Source organism: Condylura cristata, unplaced genomic scaffold, assembly GCF_000260355.1.
Source record: "Condylura cristata isolate star-nosed mole 26May11 unplaced genomic scaffold, ConCri1.0 scaffold00023, whole genome shotgun sequence".
NCBI lineage: Eukaryota > Metazoa > Chordata > Mammalia > Eulipotyphla > Talpidae > Condylura > Condylura cristata.
This window is the reverse complement of record NW_004567124.1, coordinates 2,432,651-2,458,307: the sequence shown is the minus strand read 5'-3', so window position 1 is coordinate 2,458,307 and position 25,657 is coordinate 2,432,651. Positions and strand designations below refer to the sequence as shown.

The following is a 25,657-nucleotide window of genomic DNA, read 5'->3' as shown; positions in this document are numbered from 1 at the left end:
AGTTTTTATTCAGTATCCATTCAACAAACATTTCCTGAGCTGCAGCGATGAACCAGACACTGTAAACTGTGCTGAGAGCCTTGGAATTTACCTCATGGTTCATAATCTGACCAAGAAATGGTGTGTAAACAATTGACAATCATGCCGAGTGATAGGTTCTCTAGATAAACCTTTCCCAGCCTTCTTACTTAGGATAAGTTTACAGCTGAGAGTTTTAGTAAGGACATAGTTTTGGAGCAATTCTTTATGCTGGGATGATGTGGAATGCTTTTCATTGATTATCCCCCTTTATCTTACAAGAACATTGATACTGTAGGTATTAAAGATCGCAATGTGCAGGTCTCACTTTACAGTCAAGGAAACTGAAACCTAGATAAGTGAGGAAGACATCATAGTTTGGCAGGTCACCAAGCTGGAAGTTGAACTAGGATCTTTCTGTAGTTCCGTCATGGACTTGTAAATTGCCCTGCCCAGCTGCCTCATTATGGTGAGTTGACCTAGGACTATGACCCATGATGGACACTAGAGGGCGCCATGAACAAAGCAAAGGGAGGAATTTGCATTTAGGGCTCTCTGAATGGCCCCAATTAACCTTTCCAACTTCATCTTTAGGATGTGTTAACTCTAAGTCAAATTGGCCCATGTGAAGGTGGGTCAGTACACCCGGAGGCTGCATCCAGGCTCCAACATGTCCCCATCCCCACCCCAGTTATTCCAGTTCCCAGCAGGGATTGTTCCACCAGCATGCACACTGAGGACTGGGGCAACATCTCTGTCATCCTGAGGAACGCTCGCTTGTAGGATACGGAGGATTCAGGCTGCAGCCACCCTGGTGGGATAAGCACCCACCAGGATGAGTAGCAGTTGGAAATAAGAAGCCAGGCTTACCTGTCTCGATCCTGGACTCCTTGGAACTTGGCAGTTAGTTTCTAGGTAGTCTCCATCTTGTTTATGACTCATAAGGAGTAGAATATGTTGCTGAAAAAAAACTCTTGGAAAAAGCTCACTCACAATCTGGGGCAAGTATTTAAAAATAACCAGGGACCAGTGTGTCTTCAAAAAGTGCTTTCTCGTGTGTTTCACTTCCCTGTGCCAGAGCCCAAACAGAGCCTTTTTCAACTCAGCCACACCCTGGAGTGGAGTGAGGAGAATAAACAAGAAACAGGCAGGGACACACTGCAGAAAGAAGGCCTGGCCAGCCAGCTCAGAAGGTCACCCCACAATCCAATGGGTGGTAGATCAACCAAGTGAAGGTTCAGGGCTTCCCCCAAGATGCACAACCTGGCATGACACGGAGGCAGTTTGGCCCTTATTCTGCATTTAGAGAAGAGGCAGTCAGCACTTTTCTTTCTTTCTTTTTTAAAGTAAAGTAGTTATGTAACCAGAACTCTATTTTAGTAAGATGGACTGGGTGACACGATGGGGACTAGGTTATAGAGAAGGGTTGGAGATAGCAAGAGCCTGGGAGGAGGGTGTCTGGACTGAGAAAGCACATGGGAAGGAAGCATGAAGACTCATATCAGGGTTAGTACTAACAACACTCATTTGTTGACTGAATGTGGGAAATAGGGGGGAAAATAGATCTATGACCTCCTCATATTCTGAGCATTTATGATGTGCAAGTTACTAAGCATTTTACAATACCAAAACATTTCGTCCTGACAAATCGTTTGAGGTAGGCATTGCTGTCACTCACCCTTTATGGGAGGGAAAACTGAGGCACAGAGCTGTTGAGTCATTTGTCAAACAAAGGCCATGAGGATTTGAACCCCAGCTATGGAACTCCATACCTGCGTTCTTCACAAAGCCACACAGACTTGCGTGGAAGATGGCAATGTCACTGGCTGAGAGAGAAAGTCAGGAGTGAGGGTGTACTTGTGGGGGAGGGGAGTCGACTTGGCACATTCAACCAGCCTCTCCAGTAGAGATGCCCAGCAGGCATCAGGTCCAACATGGAGAGGAAGCCAGTTAAAGTAATGAAAATAATGAAAACATCTGTAAAAATACTATTGACTGAGTTTTCCAGTCAAGTTATTCCAGTAAGAGTGCCATGCTAACAAACAGGAAGCCCTGGCTTCAGCTAAAGGTTTGGCCAGAGAGAAAGTTTGGGTTCATCACAAGGTGACCAGCATCTGGCCACTGTGATCGAGGGAAAGGAGTAAGGGCCACGTGTAGAAAGAAGGCTGACCAAGAGACGAAGATCCAGCCTTGGGGATGGAGGACAGGGATGCCCAGCGGACCATGGCTTCACAAGGCTTCCTGCCCAATAGAATCCTCCAGAGTTTTAAAAAACATTGGTATCCAGGCTCACTGCAAACCCAATAAAGCCAGACAGTTCAGGGTAGGCACAGGAACTTCTGTAAAGCTCTCTAGATGACTAAAAGATGAGACCAGGGTTACACAATCGAGCAATAGAAAGAAGATTTGTCTTTGGAGAGGACCAGAGAGCAGGGTAATGACTAATATCTGCAAAGTGTTGTTTATTTCACAAGGCACCTTCACATACCTGGCTTCATTTAAGAGTCCTCTTTTGTTAGTCACTGGCTGGATGAGAAAAGTTTAACTCAAAAAAAAAAAAATTACTGTCAAGGTCAAATTTGTTGGAAAAACCAAGACTATAAACCATCTCTGCTGGACCCAAATTCAGAGTTCTTTCATAAGGCTACAGAAGGCCAGATTCATCTGTATGCATATAGAAAGTTGAGGGTGTTGGTAGTTTTTAAAAGTAATTATGATTCACAGGAGCAAAGCTAAAAATAGAGTTGTAGCTTATGAGCTGGAGCATAAGGGGTGGAACAGCCTGATGGAACCAGGCCAAGAAGAGCTGATGAGCCCAGATGCCCCGTGGTGCAGGAGCAGGTGGGCTGGCTGTGGCGATGGATCAGACAGGGGACATGTGGGAGCATTCCAGGAGTGAAACACAGGGCGGGCCTAGGGCTGGGGGTCATGGCACTGACCAGTATCAAGAGGCCTGGTGGCCTGGTGGCTTGGAGTCCAGATACAGCCCTTTGGATTACCCACAACTGGTAGTTCCTGAAGGCATTTACTAGCTGATAAGAAGGATTTGGGATCTTAAGAGACACACTAACCAGATAACAATTCTATGCTATTTTGTATAAACCTATATAATTTAAAAGACATGAATTTGTTCTGCTTTCACAATGGTTGAGTATTATTCTACCTTGGCAGTTTCATGTGTACAGTGGTATCTAACACCTTATAGAAACACTGAGAAGATAAATAAAAATGTGTCCAGCAAAGTGCCTAGCACATAGGAGGTGCTGAATAAATATTAGCACCTTTTGTGGCTGTTTTGATTTGAATGTGCATGGTGAACTTCAGCGATGTTGAGCAGCATCCGATGATGCTGTAGAAATAAACCCACGATATACGGGCAACTCATTTTATACAAAGGAGCCAAGAACATACAATGCAGAAAAGAAGGTCTTTTCAAAAAATTACGAATAAATTATGTTAGGAAAACAGACAGCCATAGCAAAAAAAAAAAAAAAAAAAAAAAGAAAGAAAGAAAGAAAATTACACCATACATAAATATTAAATAAAAATGAACAAAACATCTGAATATAAGACCTAAAACCATAACAAACACAGAAAAAAAGTAGTGATAAACTCCTTGACATTAATTAACCTTGGCAAAGCTTTCATGGATATTCAACCCGAATGACAAGAGAAACAAAAGTAAAATGAACAAATGCAACAATATCAAAGCAAAAAGCTTCTGCAAAGTGAAAGAAAAAACCATGAGCAAAAAGGCATCCTAATGAATGGAAATGATATTTGCAAATCATATTTGGGACAAAGGGTTGACATCCAAAATATAGAAAGGACATATGCAATCAAGGGTGGAAGACCTGGATAGATGAAGCTCCAAAGAAGACATTCAGATGGTCAACTGGCACAGGAGAATATGCATCATCATTTATTGTTAGGGAAATGTGAATGAGGTATCACCTGATGCTGTTGAGATTGGTGTTATCAAAAAGACAAGAAATGACAGATGTTCATGAAGAGATAGAGAGAAGGTAACCCTCATACACTGTCAGTGGGAATGTAAATTAACAATCACTATGCAAAGAAGTATGGAGTTTGAATTACCTGGAGGACTGGAAAACACTAATTCAAAAAGATATATGCGCACTGCCCCTCCCCCCACCGGCACCTCCCCTCCTCCGTGCTGCTCACTGAAGAATTATTTATTGATGTCAAGATTTGGGGAAAAACCTAACTGCCCCTTGATAGATGAGTGGATGTGATGGATTAAGAGGATGTGATGTGGATACACCATGGAATACTAGTCAGCATTTTTTAAAAAGGTGAACCTTGCCATTGTGACAACACAGATTGAACATGAGGAAATTGTGCTAAGTGAAATAAATCAGACAAAGACAAACACCAGAGGATTTCATTCATCTGTGGTAGATAAAGAAACAAAACAAATAAATAAATAAAATGAAACAAAAACAAATACAGAGAACACTGTATTACAAATACTTGCAAATACAGAGAACAGGTGGGTGGCTGCCAGAGAGGAAGGGGTAGGGAGTTGGTAAAACAGGTAAAGAAGCCAACTGTTTGGTGAGAGGTGGAAATTAGGCTTTTGGTGGTGATTGTGATGCAGTATACACAAATATAGAAAGACATACTGTGATAACCAAGGGACCTCTTTGCTAACGAGGTAAAACTTTTTTTTAGAAAAGAATGTGGGCTCTGGAGCCAGACTACTAGATTCAAGCCAGCCCTACCAACTGCTGCTAAATCTTAGACAAATTAGTAACCCACATAAAGTCTGTTTCTTCTGTTATAAAATAGAGACAATATCTGAACCTTCTTGTGTGGATGCTGGGAGTGTTAAATGAGAAGGACATGAAAAACTCTTAGCAACATCCTTAGTTTCTGGTCATTGTTCAAAAATTACTAATTCTATCATGTGTGACTTGTCTAAGATCCTACAAATTGGCAGGGGATCAGCCAGCAAGGGAATCCAGACCAGTGGTCCTTTTGCCACACCATGGCAGCCTTCAGTCCTAATAAACACTAACCTGAGGGAAAGACGCTGATATTTGTGAAGGGTCAACAGCACTTTGGACATGAACATCAAGATAAAGCATGTGGAAGGGCTACAATGAGGTCAAGGGGCGCTGGTAACTTTCTTAAGGTCACAAAAGTAATAATCGGGGGAGAGCAAAGTCAAATTCCTTTTGCCCATACTCTGGGCCTCAAACACTTGTGTGCCTGACAATCATGCAGAGGGCTTGTTAAAATCCAGTTTCCCAGAATGTTTGCCTCAGTTAAGTCTGGGGAAAGGTCTGGAAATCTGCATTTCCAGCAATTTCCCACGTAACATCACTGCTGCCAGCCCAGGAATATCCCCTAGACAATTTGGTCTATACTAAGCTGCATTCTCTTGGTAGAATTCATTGTGATACAAGACATCATACTTTAAACTCCACGAAAACTCTGCTGATCCCTCAGGTTGACCCAAGTCCTGAGAACCCCACAGCTGCTCTGGGGTACATTTACAAAAGTGGTCCCTGCTAAGCTCCTTGGGTCCTCATGACACACTATCCAGGGCCTCATAGCATGGACACTGACTTTGTCAGGCACCGTCTATGACTTCAGAGCCAGCACTCCCAGTCGAGAGTTTTATTATTTATTCACTTGACAGGAAACATATATTTGGTCCTACCAGACACCATGCTGCTAGTATAGTAGTCGCCATTACATCACGGAACTCTCTGGGCGCTCAGTAAACCCTGGCATGGGCAACTGAGGACAGTTCAGTCATTGCAGGGAAGAACCCTGCCCCGAAAATGAGGTCTGCTGTCCCCCAGTCCTGCAGAGCCATGACATTCATCCACACCACACCAAGTGTCATCACAGGAACAGTCATGCTGGTAGGAAAGGTGTTCAGAACTACAAGGTGGTCTTAAACCATAGTGGACCAGACATTTCATATACATTACAAATATATAAATTAAGAGGTCTACATGTATACAAAATCTTTCAAAGGGGACTCAATTTCACGCTGTGTCATGCCAGGTGTTTGTCAGAATCCTGAACACAAAGGTGGTTTTCAATGGAGCTAGTAGTAAAAATATAAGGAATTTATACATAGGCCCTGATCCTTTCATGTCCGCCGTGGAATCCCCTGGTGTTATCAGGACCTCTGGGCAGCCTCAGCACCCCCACTGGTAACCCATCTGCAGTCTGCATCTTCCTAGAGAGTAGAGGACTTGCTCCGGGACTCTTCTCCTGGGTCCCCATCTCAGCCTGGCGGCGCCTCCGAATCCAGGGGCTGCCCGAAGGAGTGACGCTGCTATCAGAGGAATAATCCGTGCACTTGCGGAAGATTTCAGGGCTGGTGCTACAGTTTAGCTTACCTTCCTCAGCCAGCGGAGATTTTCTGGAAACACCTTTTCGCTGAGCCAGGGGGCTGCTCCATGGACTAGAGCAGGGGGAGGCATTGGGGCTCAGAAAGAGACTCTGGTGGCCAGAAGGACTGAGCTTGTTGGTGACTACATGCCGCCGGCCAGCCAGAGGGGACGTGGGGTTGCTCTCAGGGTCAGAAGAGCTATTGGCAGAAGACTCGTCACCCATATATTGAAGCTCTTCAACCCTCTTGTTTGGAGATTTGTTCAGGTGGATGCTCGAGGCAGGCTCCTCATCTTGGTTCTTGTCTTTGGGGGGCTTCTTTTTGGGTGGCTTCATCCCAATCAGGATTGCTTTCATGTTCTCCCTGCCCTGAGATTCCATGATCATGAACTCATGGGCTTTGATGGCTGCCTCCACCTCTTCGAATTCCACAATGGCACACTCCTGGGTGCCCACCTGGCTGTACCTGCTGCTGATCCTCCGGATGTCAGGTGGCAGCTCTCTCCCTGGCTTAAGGATCCGTACTGATGAGATGACACCAAAGGTCCCAAAGAGCTTGAGCAGATGTTCCATCACCTTCTCCTGTACTCTTCCATTCTTCTGGGGGGTGGCCAGGGCCCACAGCTTGGGGGACAGGTAGAGATCATAGACTAGGAGCATCTTGCTGGGGAGGTTCTCATTGGGGAAGAGTGGGATAGGGGTGGTCCTCCTCACCTTCCGGTGGTCCTCATTCAACTCCAGGATGACTGAGTACTTCAAGGCATGCGCGGTGGTCCTCCAGTCCCGTGTAAGGTGCTTCACCTGAAGGACACAAACCAAATCTGAAGTGGCACTTAATGTCCTTGTCTACCTTGTGTCCTCTATCCTCTCTCCCCTTTACCCTGTACCACTGGCCTGTAGCGTCATACCTGATGTGCATAGGCTGTCTTCTGTCTAGTGAAAGAGCATACTTTATACAACCCCAAAGTGATAGCACAGCTTAGAGCAAGCTGTCCAACAGAACTTCCCCTGCTGATGGAAATATTCTACTCTATGCAAGTTTAGAGGTTAAACCAGTTCTGGACCAAGACTGTTGCCCTCACAGACCCAACGCCCACCCTCAACTAGCAGTAAGACCTGAAGCTATTCAACTTTGCAAGGTTTTACTCTTCATTTGTAAAATGAAGATGTTATAGATTCTACTTCATTGAGCAGGTATGAAGGATAAAAAGATCTATAAAAATATACATGTCTGCACCCAGACACATGTTTCCTATATATAAAACAATAGTGTCTAGTTCACAGGACTCAATAAATAGTATGTGTCATCCTAATTTCAAGTATTACATGCCACTATTTTGATAGAACTTAGAGACTGAACAATCCACTGTGTCTCTGAAGTTGAGTTTCTGTATCTATATATTTGATACACAGAATATTCCCAAAGGTGTTTTATATCTCACTGCTATAGCTCCTGAAAATGAAGTGGGCTGTTTGAAGTTGGAATTAAATCTAACGTGATCTTTCTGGAGAGTGACAAAATTGTCCCTCCTCACTCCTTTCCAGTGGAAACTGTGTGTCGACACTGCAGTATGTGAAATCTATATTTATATTGTAAGACAGTAATTTTTGAGAGGTCCACTTCCGGTGAAGGGAAGGCCAGGGAGAATGAGTCATCCTGAAGAAATGGTGGGTGTGGGTGGGGTGGGTAACCTGAGCCAGCAATGGCAAGATCATGCTGAATCCACAGAGGCTGGGCCAACACGGTTGCTCCACAGTGACACCCTGAATTGAATCAGGAACTTCCCAAACTCAAGAAGGGTGGGCTCACAACAGGGATTTGTGGGGGCTGTCATGGCCCTGAGGCAGCACAGACAGGCTCCTGAAGACTTGACCCTGTGGCTCTGGGTGAAATCGTTCAGACTTGGACCTGGGATATTTCACCATGATTCTGTGTGGTCCTGCAGGCTGATCGCTATGACACAGGTCAAGAGCAGAGAAGTAGGTCCAGGAAAGGGTGGGACTTCAAGTAGGGATCCAAAAAGGGTGGAGGGAAGGAGGCCAGTGCCAGGGTGTGAGGCATGCAGCTGCTGACTCTCAGGCGGGAACCATCATAGAAGCAGCCTCTGGCCAGAACCCTGTACCCTTCAGAGTGAGAAGCAAAGTCATCTGAGCTACTTATTCCAATTGCCAGGACATCCATTAGAATAAAAAGAGTGTTGGCTCTCATGTTGGAAGTGTTGCCCACCTTCGATAGCCCACCTTCAGCAGTAGAGAACCTAAATAGGTCCTAAATCAATTTCCATACGTGACAGCTTGAAAAGGAAAGAAAATCAGGCTGACTTATGGCCCCTGGGAAGGAAAAAAGCGTATACGGGGAGATTCCATGGACTACTTCATTTTGAAGTGCCCCTTTTCCATGTGAGGGCTGGTCACTGTTCTCTGGAAATTCCCTCCTCCTATTCCCTGAAATTTCCTACTCATCGTCCAAGACCCTATCTCAATGCCATCCATCACCTCTCACATGACTTCTCAGTTCCATACACAGCACAGTGACTCTGATCAACTAGGTCTCAGTAGTACTTTGCTTTCTCTGTAATACTCTTTACAGGTTCCCATAGTAGATCACTTTGTCATCCTTCACTCAGTCCTCCCTCCTTTATCAGATTTGCCCAAGGAGAGAAGAATGCTCATTTTGCATACCCTGTGGCTAATGCAACTCTCGCATCCATGCATGCAAAATGAACAGGTCTGCAGAGTGAATAAAGGAAAGAGAGCACAAGAAGAGGGCCAAGTCCGCCAGTAGGCAAGGCAGCAAAGAGCTCCGAGGAGAAAGGCTCTCCTCCCACGCTGACAACGTGCACAGCCGTTGGCCTAGACCCGTTCCCCACCCCTCCCATTACACAACAGGACATGTGGTGCTTTTCCATTCTAGTAAATAAACTGCCCCCAACGGAAACCGAGTGTTTGCTCCAACTGTTCTGTCAACTCTTTGAGGAAAGGGGGATCACAGCCCAGTGACTAGATCTGCCGACCGCAAGGGGCCAGCCTGCTGCCCAGAGGACTGTCAGTGACACCCCAGCTCTCCACAGACAGATGAGGTTGTGGCAGGATACAGCAAGAAGCAGTGGCACAGAAGGCTCTTCCTCCAGAGTTCTGGCTGCCCCTCCTCCCTCTGATTTATTCAACTTGACAAACAAAATCTTGGATTTTATGTAATTTGGGCATGGTAGGTGTCTCTTAGGTCACCAAGTCCCCTGTCCTGGCACAGCATCTTCCTGGCCACCCACTTGGCTGCATTTTACTAAAAACAAGCCACGTCATTTCATGACTGTCACCAGCTAAGCCTCATCCCAACACCCAGGAACCTTTTAAAAGGGTGGGAGGACATTCTTAACCATTTTGTCTCCTTCTTGATCATTTCTCTCTTTCAGTTCTCAAAGGAGATAAAAATTCCATTGTTATCAGGTTTCAAGGAGGGTAAACATGTTTAATACCACAACCCAAAACAGCCTTGAAACCCTCAAGGCAATGTCTAAGAACATCTCACCTTTTTGAAGGACGTGAGCAGCTTGACGCTCACATATCCCAGCTTGTTCCTCCGCACGTGCTTCAGCAGGAAGGCGTCCTTCTCCAGGTTTTCATCAGAAAAGTAGAATTCTATCTGATCCACCAGTTTCTTGATTAACTCTTCATCTGGAGGCTTCCACTCCTGCTCCAGGTCCTCACGCTCATTTTCACCCCCACTCGTGGCACCACTGAGACCAGAAGGAGATACCAGGCATCAGGGGTTGGGTTGTGTCCCCCCTCACACTCCCATGTTGAGGTCTAGACAGACCCCCACCCCAGCACCACCTCAGCATGTGACCTAATTTGGAAACAGGGCCTTGTAGATATAGTTCATTAAGATGAGGTGGGGGCTCTCCGTGGTGGTGCAATGGGTTAAAACACCACATTATGAAGCTCTCCAAGGCCACTGCAGCACAAGTTCAATCCCCTGCCAGGGAGCTAACCCACATGGGGTGGCAGACCTCTCCCTACCCTCCGGCTGCTCCCCTTGAAGGAATGGAGGAAGTAACGCAGGCCTGAGCAAAACTAGCCCAGGCAAGAACCCCCCCCCCCACTCCTACCCCTGGAATGCAGGATAGGTTGAAGAGGGACAATGTACATTTAAATTGATTGGATAATGGGAATGGTGTGGCGCAGGCTGATTGGACTGGAGGCACCAGGAAATAAGACATCTATTCCTGGAAACCTGTCCTTGGGTGGTTGAACTGTGACCCAGGCTGTGACATCTGTTAATCTTTGAATGCATTGGCTAAGTTGAATTTGCACGGGCTATGACGTGTGTAACAGCCAATAAGGCCTATATATTCCCTGACATTCCTTTGGTCGGGGTCTTGCCTGAACCCTCAGTCCTGCGTGTCTGGCAGGAAACGGCTTGACCCTGGCTACCCAGCCCAATAAACTCTACTTTGCGAATTGCATTCTTGTGTGATGCTCTGTCTTTCGCAGTAATCGAGTTCTCGGACCCTAACACCCTCAGTAGTGTACTTAGTCAATCTGCCTGTCCTACTCCCTCCTGTCTCTGGTGAGTCCTCTCACCCACCACTGTCTGGCCTGTACCCCAGTTCTGTAAGCATAAATAAATGAATCTAAAAAAAAAAAAAAAAAGATGAGGTGTATGAGAGTGGTTGGGCTCTAATCCAATGTGACTGGTATCTTAAGAAAAGGGGAAATCTGGGAACACACAGGGAGGCAGATATGGGGTGATGTAGCAGAAGGAAACCACTGGAAGTTAGGGGAGAGGCCTGCCCAGATCTTCCCTTAGTACCTCAGAGTCCACAAAGCCCTATGGACACCCTGATTTCCAGAACTGTGAGGCCACATATGGCTGTTGTTCTATGTCCCCCAGCTTGTGGTACTTCGTTACAGCAGCCCCAGCACTCCACACTGTCCACACCTGAAATGAACTCCTCAGTGTCGTGACTGCAAATCCACAGGGGAATAGGTTTTGCCCACTACCAGCCGGAACCCAGGTTTTGCTTGTAAGAAGGGAAGAAGGTCTTTAAAATGACAACACTCTCGGCCCTCCCTGGTGGCACAGTGGGTGAAAGCACAGCACTAAGAAGCTCAAGCCACTTCCGCATGAGTTTGATCCCCACCTGCCCCAGAGGAGATCCACATGGCGCGGCAGACCTCTCCTGACACACTTCGTGGATCTGCCTGTTCTGCTCCCCACTCTGTCTCTGGAGTATCCTCTCACCCTCCGTATCTCTGACCTGTACCCCAGTTCTGTATGAAAAATAAATAAATCTTTAAAAAAAAAATGACAACACTCTCTACTAATGTTTAGTGCAGCTCTGCCATCCAGAATACTTTTCACATCTACTGATTCTTCTCAATTCCCCCTCCAGATCCTGATGTCCAGAAGACAGTTTAGCAGAGCACTGATGAGTCCCCGTGCCAGAGTTAGGCTACCTGGACACCAGCCCTGGTGTCAGTATTTATTAACTGAGACAACCGAGGCAAGGAGCTCAGCTCCACACACGGGTTCAATTCTTTGTAAGTTGGGAAGCTCTCCCTAGGGGACTGTTGTGCAGGTCAATGCATGGAAGCCTCCAGAAGAGTTCCTGGTGTAGACTTAGAGCTTGTTCCTAAGAGGGAGATCTAGGACACAAATTCAGATTTTCTGCCTTCAAATTCAGCACACACAACACCTTCCATGTTTTGGCAGGACCCTGCCGTGGAATCTGGATACATTCTCACTCACTGAGGCCCTTCTAAATGAAACTCACTCCCACTAGCCGCTGCCCCTGAACAGGCCTCCTTTCCAACCTTTCAAAATATTAGAACATGACAACAAGCCAGAGGAATACTTTGGAATCATTAATATTTCAGGGAGGTTCTGATTATCCACATCATAGTTGACACCATTATCAGAAGTTATCAAAGAGAAGTTCTTTTTTTGTATATTTAATTAAAAAATTAAATTATGTACTCCATCAATACCATATGTATTATTCAGTTAAAAGTTATGTCTGCCCTTCCTGGTGGCACAATGGGTTAAAGTGCAGCACTGCAAGCAAATCACAGCCGCTTCAGCGCGAGTTCAATCCTAGGCCCAGGAGATGACCACATAGTGCAGCAGACCTCTCCTGTCTCACCCACTGCTCCCTTCAGCAGTGTACGTCGATCTGCCTTTTCTGCTCCCCACTCTGTCTCTGGTGAATCCTCTCACCCCCTGCACCTCAGCACCTCTGGCCTGTACCCCAGTTCTGTATACATAACTAAATAAATCTTTAAAAAAAAAAGTTATGTCTGGGCCCTCCCTGGTAGCACTTTGGGTTAAAACGCAGTACTACGAAGCTATCCGCAGCCACTGAAGCACAAGTTCGATCCTGGGCTGGGGAGGTGACCCACATGGTGCAGCAGACCTCTCCTGTCTCACCAGCCCTGCTCTGTTCAGCAGAGTATTCCAGTACATCTACCTGTCCTGTTCCGCCACTCTGTCTCTGGTGAATCATCTCACCCAACCCAACTCCACAGCTCTGGTCTACACCCCAGTTCTTGTATGCATAAAAAAATAAACAAATAAAAATAGATCTTTAAAAAAATATATATCCAAGGGTAGGGGGTCGGGAGTTGGGGGGAGAAGAGCTGCTTTCTTATGTGGTAACTCAATGTCTAGCAAAGCCAACATCAGACCCAGTGCTCTGTCAACATATGCTGAACAGAGAGCACATCTTCCAACACGCATGCACACAACTAATCCTTCAAACAGCCAGTGTACCTCCACTGCATTGGGAGAACATTTCTGCCTCCAAAAAAGACTCAGAAACCCTTGGGCAGCATTATTCACAGTAGTCAAAGGTAAAAGCAATGCAAGCATCCATCACCTGGAGAACAGTCAAGCTGCAGACACACATACAAGGGAATATTACTCAACCTGAAAATGAAAGGAAATTCTGACACACGCTACCACATGGATGAACCTCAAGACATTATGCTAAGTGAATAAGCCAATCACAAAAAAGACAAATAACACCATATGATTCAAGTGATAGGCACAGTCTAGTCACATTCATAGAGACAGAAAATAGAATAGTTGTCAGGGCTGGGGGAAAAGGAATGAGGAATTAATTAATGGCAAAGAGAAAATTCTGGAAATGGAGGGTGGTGATGGCTTCTTAGCAATGTGAATACATGTAATGTCACTAAACTGAACTTTTAACAATAGATATGATGAGAAATTTTTTTAAAAAAGAAAGATTTATTTATTTATGCATACAGAACTGGGGTACAGGTCAGCGGTGTGGTGGGTGAGAGGCTTCACCAGAGACAGAGTGGAAACATAACAGGCAGATCAACGAACTACACTGCTGAGGGGAGCAGCGGTGGGTCAGGAGAGGTCTGCCACGCCATGTGGGTCACCTCCAGGGCAGAGATCGAACTCATGCTGAAGTAGCTTTAGCTTCTTAGTGCTGTGCTTTAACCGGCTGTGCCACCAGGGAGGGCCATGATGAGCAACTTTATCTGTGCATTTTATCACAAAATGTTTTTAAAAGAGAAATTTGACACAAAAATTACACTTGTTTAAAAGCATACTATGTTTCTTTCCCCAAAATGCAAGCAGTTAACATTTCCCTTGGTTAATTAAGTGTGTAAATTTTCAAAAATTGACCAATTGAAACAAAGGTTTAGAAAAATAAAGAAATATGTTACTGTGATAGTTTAAAACTGGAAAATTCCTTCAGCTCCAGCAAGATTTTCATTGACTGTCAATCAAAACATATATACACTAAGAGCAATACAATTGTGGGAGAATCTAAATGAGAGCAAAATTAGAATATTCTGGCAGCAGAGCAAAATGAAGTAAACATGTTCTTTAAAATTTAGAAATTAAATTAGCATAAAATACATGCACTGGCTTAAAAATGAAAGTTTTCATTATTTGCCTGTAGGCAATGTGGAAATAATTTTAAAATACCTTACTGATGTTCCAAGACAAAGTGTACTGATGAAAAACAAATGATCCAAAAATATAACTTTAAAAGCATGTTTTTAACAATGTCTTTAAATGGAATGCTAACCTAAAGAAATACATTAAGACAGCTCATAAGATGCAATAGGTCAAGGGCAACTTAAACATTAGGTCAGCTAGATTTCAGAAGTTCCTAAAAGCGACTGTGGCAGACATTAGCGTGTCTCACCCAACACCTAGTAACAAACTCTTTCTCATTTGCCTTCTTTAACTAGAGAATATCTAAAAAACTACTTGTGGCCCCAGCCTCTCCTAGAAGTAGTCTCCAAATGTCAATGTATGTTATTGCCAATAACATGTAAGTGAAAATCTGTTGGCCCTACTCCCTCTCCTTCCATCTGTTTTTAGTGCGGATGTGATGGCAGGAGCTGAAGCAGCTCTTCTATCACCATTACGAAGCAGACAAGAGAATCTATTTGGCCTGATTTATTGACATTATTAAGTTGCTGAGCCAACTCATGTAGTAACCTACCTACAGATTTCTGATTATGCAAGAAGAACTAATTTATATCTATTTAACTCACTTGTTAGTTGGGTGTCCTATCACTTATAGCCTAGTCCAATAACAACTAGGATAGCATTGCTTTATTTTTCTCTGTGTAGTGTGGCATTGAGAAAAGAGGTCCTCAAGTCATGCCAAAGGAAAAGTGTCAATGGACAATCAATGGAATGAAAAAGGAAATGAAAATAAACAGCCAATTTTTACTTTACTACAAAATATTTCACTCCACATAGTAGTTAACACAGATGGGTTATAGGCTAGATGAAATAATTACAAATACATAGGGAATTCCAAGTCCAGCTAATAAGGATGTCAATAAATACCAGAGAACTTGGTTAGACATATAATAATAGGTTTTGGGTGGACTCAGGGGTATGGGAAAAGGTGACAAGATAACCAAAGGTACCCACTGACCAGTGAGCCCCAATCCTAAACTAGAGCAATTGGTGCTACTATGAAAAGCAAGTTCATAAAAATAAAGAATAATAGAAGAAAAGGCAATGCAATGTCTCAATTTCCCCAGCGACTATTCTTCCCATGGTGTACCACTGGAAGACTTTACTCTCTACACATGACTCTGATATTCGATTGAGAAGACAAAATTATCCCATCAGACTTGCCCCAACCTCCCTGTGTGTCTCTGCCTCTAGGCTTGTTCTGTTTCTGGAATCCGCCAAAGAGTTGCCATAATCAGGTATAACCATCTTGGTTTCTTGTTCCCACTACAGAGTGGGACGTTATTGACAATTTTCTTCTGAATACTTCTGAATACCCCCGAGCTTATGTGACTTGTTCTTTTCTGATTTATCTTCCCCATTTGTCTGCCTTTTCACTCTCCTCTTTCTCCTCCCGTATCTAAAGGTAGGCATCCCCCACACATGTATATTGGGCTCTTTACTCCCTGGAAGTTTAGACCCTGGAATCTTCTACACTTCAGCCCTGGTTAGCTCATCCATTCAAATTCACCACCCCTCCATAGCCCTCCATCCTTCCCTAGCTCCTGAGCTCTGGTCCTCAATTCCTGACTGCCTATTTTATGTTTCTACTTGGATAATCTGATGTTGCTTCAAGTCCACTATGTCCAGGATCAAACTACTACCTTTTGCAAACTCAGGTACAATGAGTCCTGGGTCTACCAAAGGCATTCTATCTGGGAAGCTCATCTTCCTTTTATATCACACCATGAACAATCCATGGTAAGTTGTAGGTGACTGTGTGTCTGATATTTGCACCCAGAGAGCAGATAACAGGTATCCAGAGTTCCCAAACTGATGGCAGGACTGGGAAGGTGATATAAAACTCCTGTGCAAGTGCAGTGGGAGCTTCTCATACCCAGAGAACTCCTCCCACTGCAAGGGCACAGGCCATCTCCAAGGGGAATCATCTTGGGACAGCGGGAAAGCTTGCCTCACATCCGGGGGCATGCTGCATTGTTTCCTGCTTCACGGAACATCCCTTGAACAAAAAAGATCAGGTATCCTTTAAGAACACTGAATGTTTCCTTATCCTTTAGGCAACAATTTTGTCAATTAAAATTGTCCTAACATGGGCCCTCCCTGGTGGCGCAGCGGGTTAAAGCACAGCACTAAGAAGCTAAAGCCACTTCCGCATGAGTTCGATTCCTGCTTGCCCCAGAGGAGATCCACATGGTGTGGCAGACCTCTCCTGACCCGCCCGCTGCTCCCCTCAGCAGTGTACTTCGTCCATCTGCCTGTTCTGCTTCCCACTCTGTCTCTGGTGAATCCTCTCACCCTCCGCATCTCTGGCCTGTACCCCAGTTCTGTATGAATAAATAAATCTTAAAAAAAAAAATGTCCTAACATAACCATGTGTCTTCCTTCCAAAATCACCCAAGCGACCACTCTCCTTTTTTACTTTTATAGGCACTTAGGCTCAAAACCTAAGATGTACCTTTAGCTCTCTCTTTTGTTGCCCCCACATTGAGTCAGTTATCAAGTGTTGATTTTATTCTGTGGTGTCTGCCATCTGCTCTCTTTTGCATTCCAACTGTTCTCGTTATTTCTCCTGTAGACACTATTAATAACTCATCAAAAAGTGATTCTTAAAAATTAAAAGGAATATCTACATATTATAGCAAACACTAAAATAAATAGGAAAGAATATATTAAAGAAGACCACAATGCTCTACTTCACAACTCCTCCCTAGAAGCAACCTCCATTCAACCATGTAGTTCTTATAAGAGTTGTCTTACAAATCTACGAAATACACTCAAAACTTCATTTCTCACTTATTTCACATATTTTCTATTCATGTCCTAAAATATAAGATGAAGATACAGGGCCTCCCTGGTGGCTAACCTCTGCCACTGCAGATCAAGTTCGATCCCCAGCCAAGGAAGTGACCCACATGGTGCAACAGACCTTTCCTGTCTCACTTGCTCTAGTTCAGTCAGTCTGCCTGTTTTGCTCCTACTGTCTGTTTAATCCTCTCACCTCCTTCACTGGCCTGTACCCCAGTTCTTGTATGCATAGACAAATACATTTTTTTAAAAAAAGATGAAGATGCAAGATCACTTAACACTCAATTTATTCAGTGTCATGGCTCATAATATTTATATTCTCTTCTATAACAAACAGCCCATGATTTGTCTACAGGTAGATACTGAAAGTTGAAAGTCAGTTGTATATTATTACTAGAACTATGTAAAGATGACTCTCTGTCTTTACCTTTGTCTTTGCTTTGCTTTACAAACTAACACATCTCTTTGGCATTATCTTTCAATCTTTTCTAATGAATATTTTAATTTCATTAATTACTCATTTAGTCTCTAAAAACTCTTTTGTAGCTTCAGATTGTTCCTTTTTAAGAGCATGCTGTTGTTGTTATGGAAGCAGTAGCTGAAATCCTCTCTGGGAGAGGATGGAACTGGAGTCGATATTTTTTACAGTCTCTGTTTTCAACATGTCCCTTTGTAGTTGCCAGGGTCCATTTGCTAGTTAACTTTCATGTGTTTGATTTTATTCATGTGAATCATTCATCTTTTCATTAAATTTTTAAATAAACTTACTTTAGGACAAGTTGATATTTAGATAAATTGCTAAGATATTACAGAAAGTTCCCAAACCCCTAGACCCAACTTTTCCTAATACTATCTTGCATTTGTATGGAACACTTAATGAGCTAATATTGATTGTTAATGTTTTCTTTCTTTCTTGTTAAAGATTTATTAATTTATGAATACAGATCTGGGGTACAGGCCAGAGGTGCAGGGGCAGTGAGAGGATTCACCAGAGACAGAGTGGGGAGCAGAACAGACAGACTGACGAAGTACATTTCTGAGGGGAGCAGAGGGCAGGTCAGGAGAGGTCTGCTGCACCATGTGGGTCACTCCTGGGGCAGGGATTGAATTTCCACTGAAGCGGCTTACTTGCAGTGCTATGTCTTAACCTGTTGTGCCACCAGGAGGGGCCAATAATTATTATTTTCTAGTGTCCATACTTTACTCAGATTTCCTTAGCTTTAACCTAATGTCCCAGGCTCATGTTAGCTGTGAGGGTTTCTCAGACTTTCCTTGTTTCTGACAACCTTGGCAATTATTAGGAGTGCTGGTCAACTACACTGCAGAATGTTCTTCGATTGGAACTTGCTTGATATTTTTCTCATGGCTCTATTGAGAATATGGAGTTTGTGGATAGGATCACAGAGGTAAACTTTCATTCTCACCATATCATGCAAAGGTACATACTGATCACATGACTGATCACTGTGAACACTGAACCTGATCACGGGGCTGAGATAGTGTTTGTCAGGTGTCTGTCTTCACGTAAAGAGGATCCTTTATCCCCTTTCTGTATTGTGCACTGCCTGGGTAATTGTTCTAAAGAAATAATTTAAATGAACAATGAGATATTACATCCCTTTTCACTCTCACATCTTTCATATATTTTCCAACCAGAGCCTTTTCTAGGTTTCTGCCCTCCCCGTCTCACTTAGTGTTTTCATAGATATTTTCCCCCTTTGTATTTAGTATCCTCCTTGCTGGTTTCCACCATTTTCCTGGTCTTTGCGGTGAAAGCACTATAATAGACCAAATGCAAGGATAGAGAAGCCCAAGGGATCTCTCCCGTGTTTCTCTGAATATTTTCCTTTTGTAAGATTGTCTCCTTCTGTTACTTATCAGTTGATTAGCCAACTCTTGTTATGTTTTAGGCTGCAGCCCCTTCTACTCTGGGCCTTACATGTTTTGAAGAACAGTTATAATAAGTCACAGCTCCACTTTAGTAGCTGAACTGTTTGCTATTTCCCATTAGATAAAATCTAAAATCCTTGGCTTTCTATTCAGATTCATTTAAAGTCTGGTTGTAACTAGCATCCACACTTAATTCTATTTCCTTCCAGATCCTTTGCTTCAGGCTAATATCTGTTCCCTGTAAGTTCACAGGTTTGTGGACGCCGTAATTTGTATATTCTATTCCCCTTTTTGTGAACGCCTGGCCCCTCTCTCAAGCAGGAATCCTGGTCACAGATCAAGGTCTATTTAAATGCAGTTCTCCCAGGAAGGAAACCATTTTGACTTCTGCTAACACTTGTCTACTTTTCTCATAGCTCCTTGTGTGTATATTTTACTAGTACCCTTAACTCTAAATTCCTGTTGGGTAGGATTCATACTGGTTTCTTTCAGTCTAGCACCAACCCAGAGTCTTACACACAATAAGAATTTTACAAGTATTACCAATGAAATAGTAGGAATTGAGAGTACCACCAATGTGTAGTAAATAGTTTCTATGAGGCAAAACCACATCTACCAGGATTCTGAGACACAAAGTATGATTACTGGTGGCTAGTCCTTAATGGTCTTGTAAGAGGATATTGAAAAAGTTTAAATTTGCATCACTGTTTTGTTTTAAATAAAGCACTGTGAATTGGGAGGGATAATTTCTTTTATTACAGCATATATGTGCTTAAAATGAAAACAAAGGGTAAAATTAAGGAGGGGTACATTTCAACAACAGATAATTGGGCTCCACAGAACAGAACTGAAAAAGTTATCATATTTGCATAAATGATTAGGAGAATCAAGTACAGCATAAAATCTCCAAGTTTGCTTTCTGTTATAGTCTCAAGCTAATTTGGGTATGTTGATTGAGTGGCTAATCAACTGATAACCTACAGAAGGAGACGATCTTACAAAAAGAAAATATTCAGAGAAACACGGGAGAGATCCCTTGGGCTCCTCTATCCTTGCATTTGGTCTATTATGGTGCTTTGACCCCAAAGACTAGGAAAATGGTGGAAACCAACAAGAAGAATACTAAACATAAAGGGGAAAAATATCTATGAAAAGCACTAGAGCCTAGGACCATCTGTGTGAAGTTTACTTTGATTCACTTCTCAAAAAAGACAACAAACCTAAAGTGATTCAAATATGGCAACCACCTGCTAATGCAACATAAAAACATCAGGGCTGATTCAAAAGATAAATGTTCTTCATAGGGAAATGCTGAAAAGATGTACTGTGGGTTCCCAGTTAGAAAATGGTTGGAACAACCATTTTTGAATACTGCTAAGAGAGGCCACATCCTGTGTTTGGATGGCCCACATGTTCTTACATTTTTATTACAGAATTGATGACTTTCACCTCTAACCCTGTTGTTTGCAGTGCTGTTCTGTCCTATTTCCTAGGGCCTGGGAAAGGAGTATAACCAGCAGACGCCTCTGCAGGTCTAAATAATGGTTTGTGGTGTTGAACAGAGATAATGCAGACAAAATACTTAGCTCCATGTCTGACATAAGACTGGCATTAATAAAAGGAGGTTTCGTTCTCCTCAACGGGAAACATCATGAAGAGAAAGACACCAAGCTGTTCCTGTTTGTCCACTGAGAAGCAGATGTGCTTAGTGTTTTTTGAGTTCATCTGTAATATTTAGTATCTTTTTTTTTATAATTTTATTCATTGTAAGACAAGCAAATAAAAAATGTTAATGATATTAGGAATGAAGATTTGCCATATAAAGAGTAAAAGAAGAGAAACAAAAACCTATAATATTAAACTGGACTTGGTGTTGATACATTTGACTTAGAATATCAACAAATTTATTTTTTGAAAAATCTGTTTCCTAGGTTTGTTTACTGAAAGTGTCTCAAAGCAACAATGCTCCAGCAGAAATTACCACTCTTATGTTAAAATTTGGTCTTAGTTAAATTAATTGTTTAATTCTTAATTTACTGTTAATACTTTCCCACTATCAGGAAAAGAAAAAACAGGAATTCCAGAGAAATGGATTGGCATAGAAAAAAATGTATTATGGCTAGAATATCCTTAAAAGCATAGAAGTGCTCAAATACCATAAGGATAAGTGCCAGAAGGATATACTGAATGCAACTGAAGGGGCTCCCCTGACTATATTAGGGGCAATTTGAGCATCAAAAATAGTGACCATAAACAATTATTAAAACAAGATAATGTGGCCCTCCCTGGTGGCGCAGAGGGTTAAAGCACAGCACTAAGAAGCTTAAGCCACTTCTGCATGAGTTCGATTCCCCACCTGCCCCGGAGGAGACCACATGGCGTGGCAGACCTCTCCTGACCCGCCCGCTGCTCCCCTCAGCAGTGTACTTCGTCGATCTGCCTGTTCTGCTCCCCACTCTGTCCCTGGTGAATCCTCTCACCCTCCGCATCTCTGGCCTGTACCCCAGTTCTGTATGAATAAATAAATCTTAAAAAAAAAAACAACAAGATGGGCCCTCCCTGGTGGCGCAGCGGGTTAAAACGCAGCACAAAGAAGCTTAGGCCACTTCCGCATGAGTTCGATCCCCGCCTGCCCTGGAGGAGACCCACATGGCACGGCAGACCTCTCCTGACCCGCCCACTGCTCCCCTCAGCAGTGTACTTCGTCGATCTGCCTGTCCTGCTCCCCATTCTGTCTCTGATGAGTCCTCTCACCCTCCGCATCTCTGGCCTGTACCCCAGTTCTGTATGAATAAACAAATAAATCTTTAAAAAAACAAGATAATGAATGCATGTATTGTAGAATACATAATTTATTCTGAATAATTTATTTAAATTATGTGATACGTTGTGACTATTACACCAATTCTTTGAGAAGTGGTAACATTTCTGCTTGCATCTTAAAGAGAAACTCTTGGTCAATCCCAGGTGATAAGGCAAACTCTCTTTTACAGAAAAATGCCAGTTAATAAGTGCACAAAGACTGATAAAAATAGAAAACCACTAATTTATAATTCCCAATGAACTAACTGACACAAGCAAGGATCACCAAAGGATGCTAAAACCATGCAGTAAAGAGTGTTGATGGAAAAATATTCACAAGAAACCCACATAGTGTTAATGCCAAGGCCAAGTCGTACCACTACAGTGGAGCAATCCCCTAGTCCAACTAAGCGTCACTTCTGGTGGATGGCATCTAAGGCGGCCCAAGGAAAAGTTCACGGCTTTGCCTATGAAGTTTAAATGTTTAATCTGCATCTAATCAAGTCCTTAGCCCTTCCAGTTTACAGGAAACACACAACACATGGTACAGAAGAGCCAGTTGAAACCAGAACACGAGAATATCACCAGACCAGTTGAAATTGTGAGACACTCAGAGAGACATATGGACCTCTTATTTCCAAAATAGCAAATACAAAAAAATAGTGGGACTGTTTGAGATTAAAAGATTCTAAAGAGACATAATGGGCAAATGCCTTGATCTCAGTTAAATTCTGGTTTGAGGAAAAAAAGAAACAGCTGAACAACACAAGATGGGCAACTGGGGAAAACCCCATTATTATGTTTTTCAGACAAATATGGCAAAATATTAATTGATAAACCAAAAGGGTAGGTATAGGAAGGCTCACAGGATGACTTTTCATTTTATGTTTGACAACTTTAATATTAAAAGAGTAAGAACAAAAGGAAATACTTGTTTCCAGTGAGCAAGGTGTGGGGTCACTAGTGAACATTGGAGGTAATAAAATATTTCCTTACTCCTATTTGTTTGCTGTTCTCCAGAAATTAGCATTGGTACTAGAACTATGGAGAAGACTAAGGCAAAGTCTCTGCCTTCTTCTCCCTCACATTGATGTAATCCCATAGTTCTGTCTTCCTCACAAGAATAGGAGCCCCTTGAATTCATGTTTCTCCTCCATTTGGCACATGTAATAGTTCAACATGGCAGAGAGAGTGCCAAGACAGAGATGCATTTATCCAACAGACATACACAGAGGACCTACACACGCCAGGGCCTTGGGCTGTGTGCTGGGGATGCAATGGCCCATGAATTCAAGGGCCTCCTATTCTTGTGAGGAAGACAGAACTATGGGATTACATCAATGCGAGGGAGAAGAACAAACAGAGAGTACCAGAGCAATAGAGAAGAAAGAAACCCAGCTTTGGGGTAGGGACTGGGGTGGTGAGGAAGAGGCAGCAAAGGTGAAGGATGACTAGAAATTGGTCAACCAGCAGCACCAGAGGTGAGAGTGCTAAGGTGTAAGGACACAAAACTGCCAGCTGTGTTCAGATAACTGGATAAGTGTCGGGACTGGGGGAACATGGGTTGTGACAGCAGGCCAGGGAAGAAGCAGCAAGCCAAGGAGGATTCTGCAGTGGGTGCCACATTTCAACCAGCAGATTTAGGAGCTTTGGGGCTTTCTCCTTCAGACTCTGGGGGCTGAGAAGTGTTCGTACAGGTGGTGGCTGCTACTGTACCATCCAGGGCCCCAACAGGGGTAGATGGTGCCTCCTCTTTGTACTCTGTATGTCTGCCCTCTGGGCCCTATCAGCTTTAGCTCCACTTACTCTGAAGAGCTCCAGGGATTTTCTGGGGTCAACTCTATGTCAGTAGGCGGGATTCACTCAGAATAAATGACCCAAAGAGTCTAGTCACTGAGCTGGGAGAGAAGAGCAGCTCTGGAAAGGGGGAGAAAATGTGAACAAGAATTCCTCTTACACTGAGGATCATACTCTCCTAGACCTTCACAAGGGATCTTTCCTGGCCCAAGGAATAAAAGGGGCTTGTTCCCTGTTAATAGTTCTATCTCAGAAACTTAGCCTCTAGGATCGGGCCAACGTTAGGCCAGTCACAGACAAAACCAGAAGGATAGATCACTCTGGGATGTTTTATATGATCCCTTCCATACTGCAGAATTTTACATGATCCTTCCATACTGCAGAACTGTCTTTTCCTCCAGATCTACCTGTCAGTAACTATGGGTTCATTGTTTTCAATACTTAGCACAGAACTGAATGAGTGAATGAATCAGGCTTTACAGTATCCAAACTGTGTGATACACCTAAGGTATCTACTGTGGCATGTAATGTGGTCCCTGCTGGGAAAGGCTGACTGCACTTTTCTGCTCAAATACCTCTATCTCCACTGAACTGCCTGACTCTGGGTCCTTACATCTAGACCTTTCCACTGAGGAAGAGTCAGTGAGAGGGGATGACTCTGGTCTCAGTATCCTTCCACCCTGAATTTAACAGCCTCCCCCAAGAGTAGAAAAATACTTGCCAAGGAATAATCCTGCAGGGTTCTGACAGCTGAGAGGATGTACACAGAGTTCCAGAAAAAAGCGGGCACTTAAGTGCCTACTGGCATTTCCCAGAATCCGCAAGTTCTTCACTGTCCTTGTTCTCATCTCTGTGGGTACTCTCAGGAGAACAAAACCATAGTCCTGAAAGGCCTAGGTAGTGATGGACACAAGACTAAGGCCTCTTGCTGACAGAGCCCAGGGTCCAGAGGCCAAAAGATGGGTGGCTTCTGGTGCCATGCCAGGTCAGACTACCCATCAGCCTGGAATCACCCCCCTCACCGCCCCCCCCCCCAAAGGCAGCAAGAGGATGATGTAAGCATTGAAGTCAGGTGGGAAGGCTTCATGAAAATGGGAATCCCCTGCCAGGGAGGAAGCAAGGGGCAGTCCTGATACCAATCAGGGCAAGGGGGCATCACCTACCCCTGAAATCATTCCTTGGATTCCCCCAACAGCAAGTGTCAGCTATGCTTGGCATGTCACCAACCTGCCCTCCACCCCCTCAGACTCATCCAAGCCTTTCAGCATGACAGAGCAATGGCAACAGTGAAGTGGGACTCTTCCAGGGAGGTGGGCCAACCTCGGAGCCCTACCGGGCTGGGCTTTTGCAAGGGTCCTTGGGTGAGCAGGGGAGTGGAGCGCCTTCTCCCAGTGGGGCGACGGTGGCAGGATGACCCAGGCAGGATTTCCTTTGGGGTCCCAGAGCAGGCCCAACTCCCAGACCCTCAGAGCCCAGCCGGCTAGCCTGGGGAATCTCCGTTAGGTGACATAGCTGTGGACTGGTGGGGTAGGCTGGTGGGGGGGGGGGGACCATCACCCGCCAAAGGTAGTTCTGACTAGGTGGGATCGCGCAGGGCGGCTTTCCCCACCTCTGGGCTGACTCGACCCCCGCTCCCAAGGAGAGGTGGCCTGCCATCCCGTTAGACAGGAGCAGGGGCTGACGGCTCCCACCTCGGCCCGGCCGCACCGCCGTGCCTACCTGTGCCCGCGGCTGGGCTCCTCCTCGCTGGCGCTGCCCCAGCCGGGGCTGAGATAGCGAGCCGTGTCCCCCGCACCCCGAGCCTCCGCCCCCTCCTGCTCGTCCTCCAGCTCCTGCACGTCGTCGGCCTCCTGGATGGCGACACGGATCTGCACCGCAGCCTCGGGCCCCGGCATTGCCTCCTGGCGGTGCTGGGCCATGTCTTGCGGACCGGCCGGGACTGCGGCGCCGCCGGGTCCCCGCGGAGAGGCCAGCGAGCCAGGCGGGCGG

At 44.4% G+C, this 25,657-nt stretch overlaps 1 protein-coding gene across 3 annotated transcripts; it reads right to left on the bottom strand.

Annotated features, from left to right (window-relative positions):
* Positions 1–5,649: 5,649 nt before the first annotated feature.
* Positions 5,650–25,651, bottom strand: LARP6 (La ribonucleoprotein domain family, member 6). 3 transcript variants are annotated; one of them, XM_012728775.1, is made up of 4 exons: positions 25,388–25,651; positions 9,923–10,130; positions 7,108–7,194; positions 5,650–7,017 (listed from the first exon to the last, which is right to left on the bottom strand). In XM_012728775.1, exons 1-4 carry the CDS (start codon positions 25,585–25,587, stop codon positions 6,127–6,129), a joined length of 1,386 nt encoding a protein of 461 aa, XP_012584229.1. In that variant the 5' UTR covers positions 25,588–25,651; the 3' UTR covers positions 5,650–6,126. The 3 variants fall into 3 exon arrangements, with proteins under 3 accessions (XP_012584229.1, XP_004687561.1, XP_012584230.1); XM_004687504.2 differs by having other exon boundaries at positions 5,650–7,194; XM_012728776.1 differs by lacking the exon at positions 25,388–25,651 and adding an exon at positions 24,390–24,434 and having other exon boundaries at positions 5,650–7,194.
* Between the last annotated feature and the right edge of the window lie 6 nt (positions 25,652–25,657).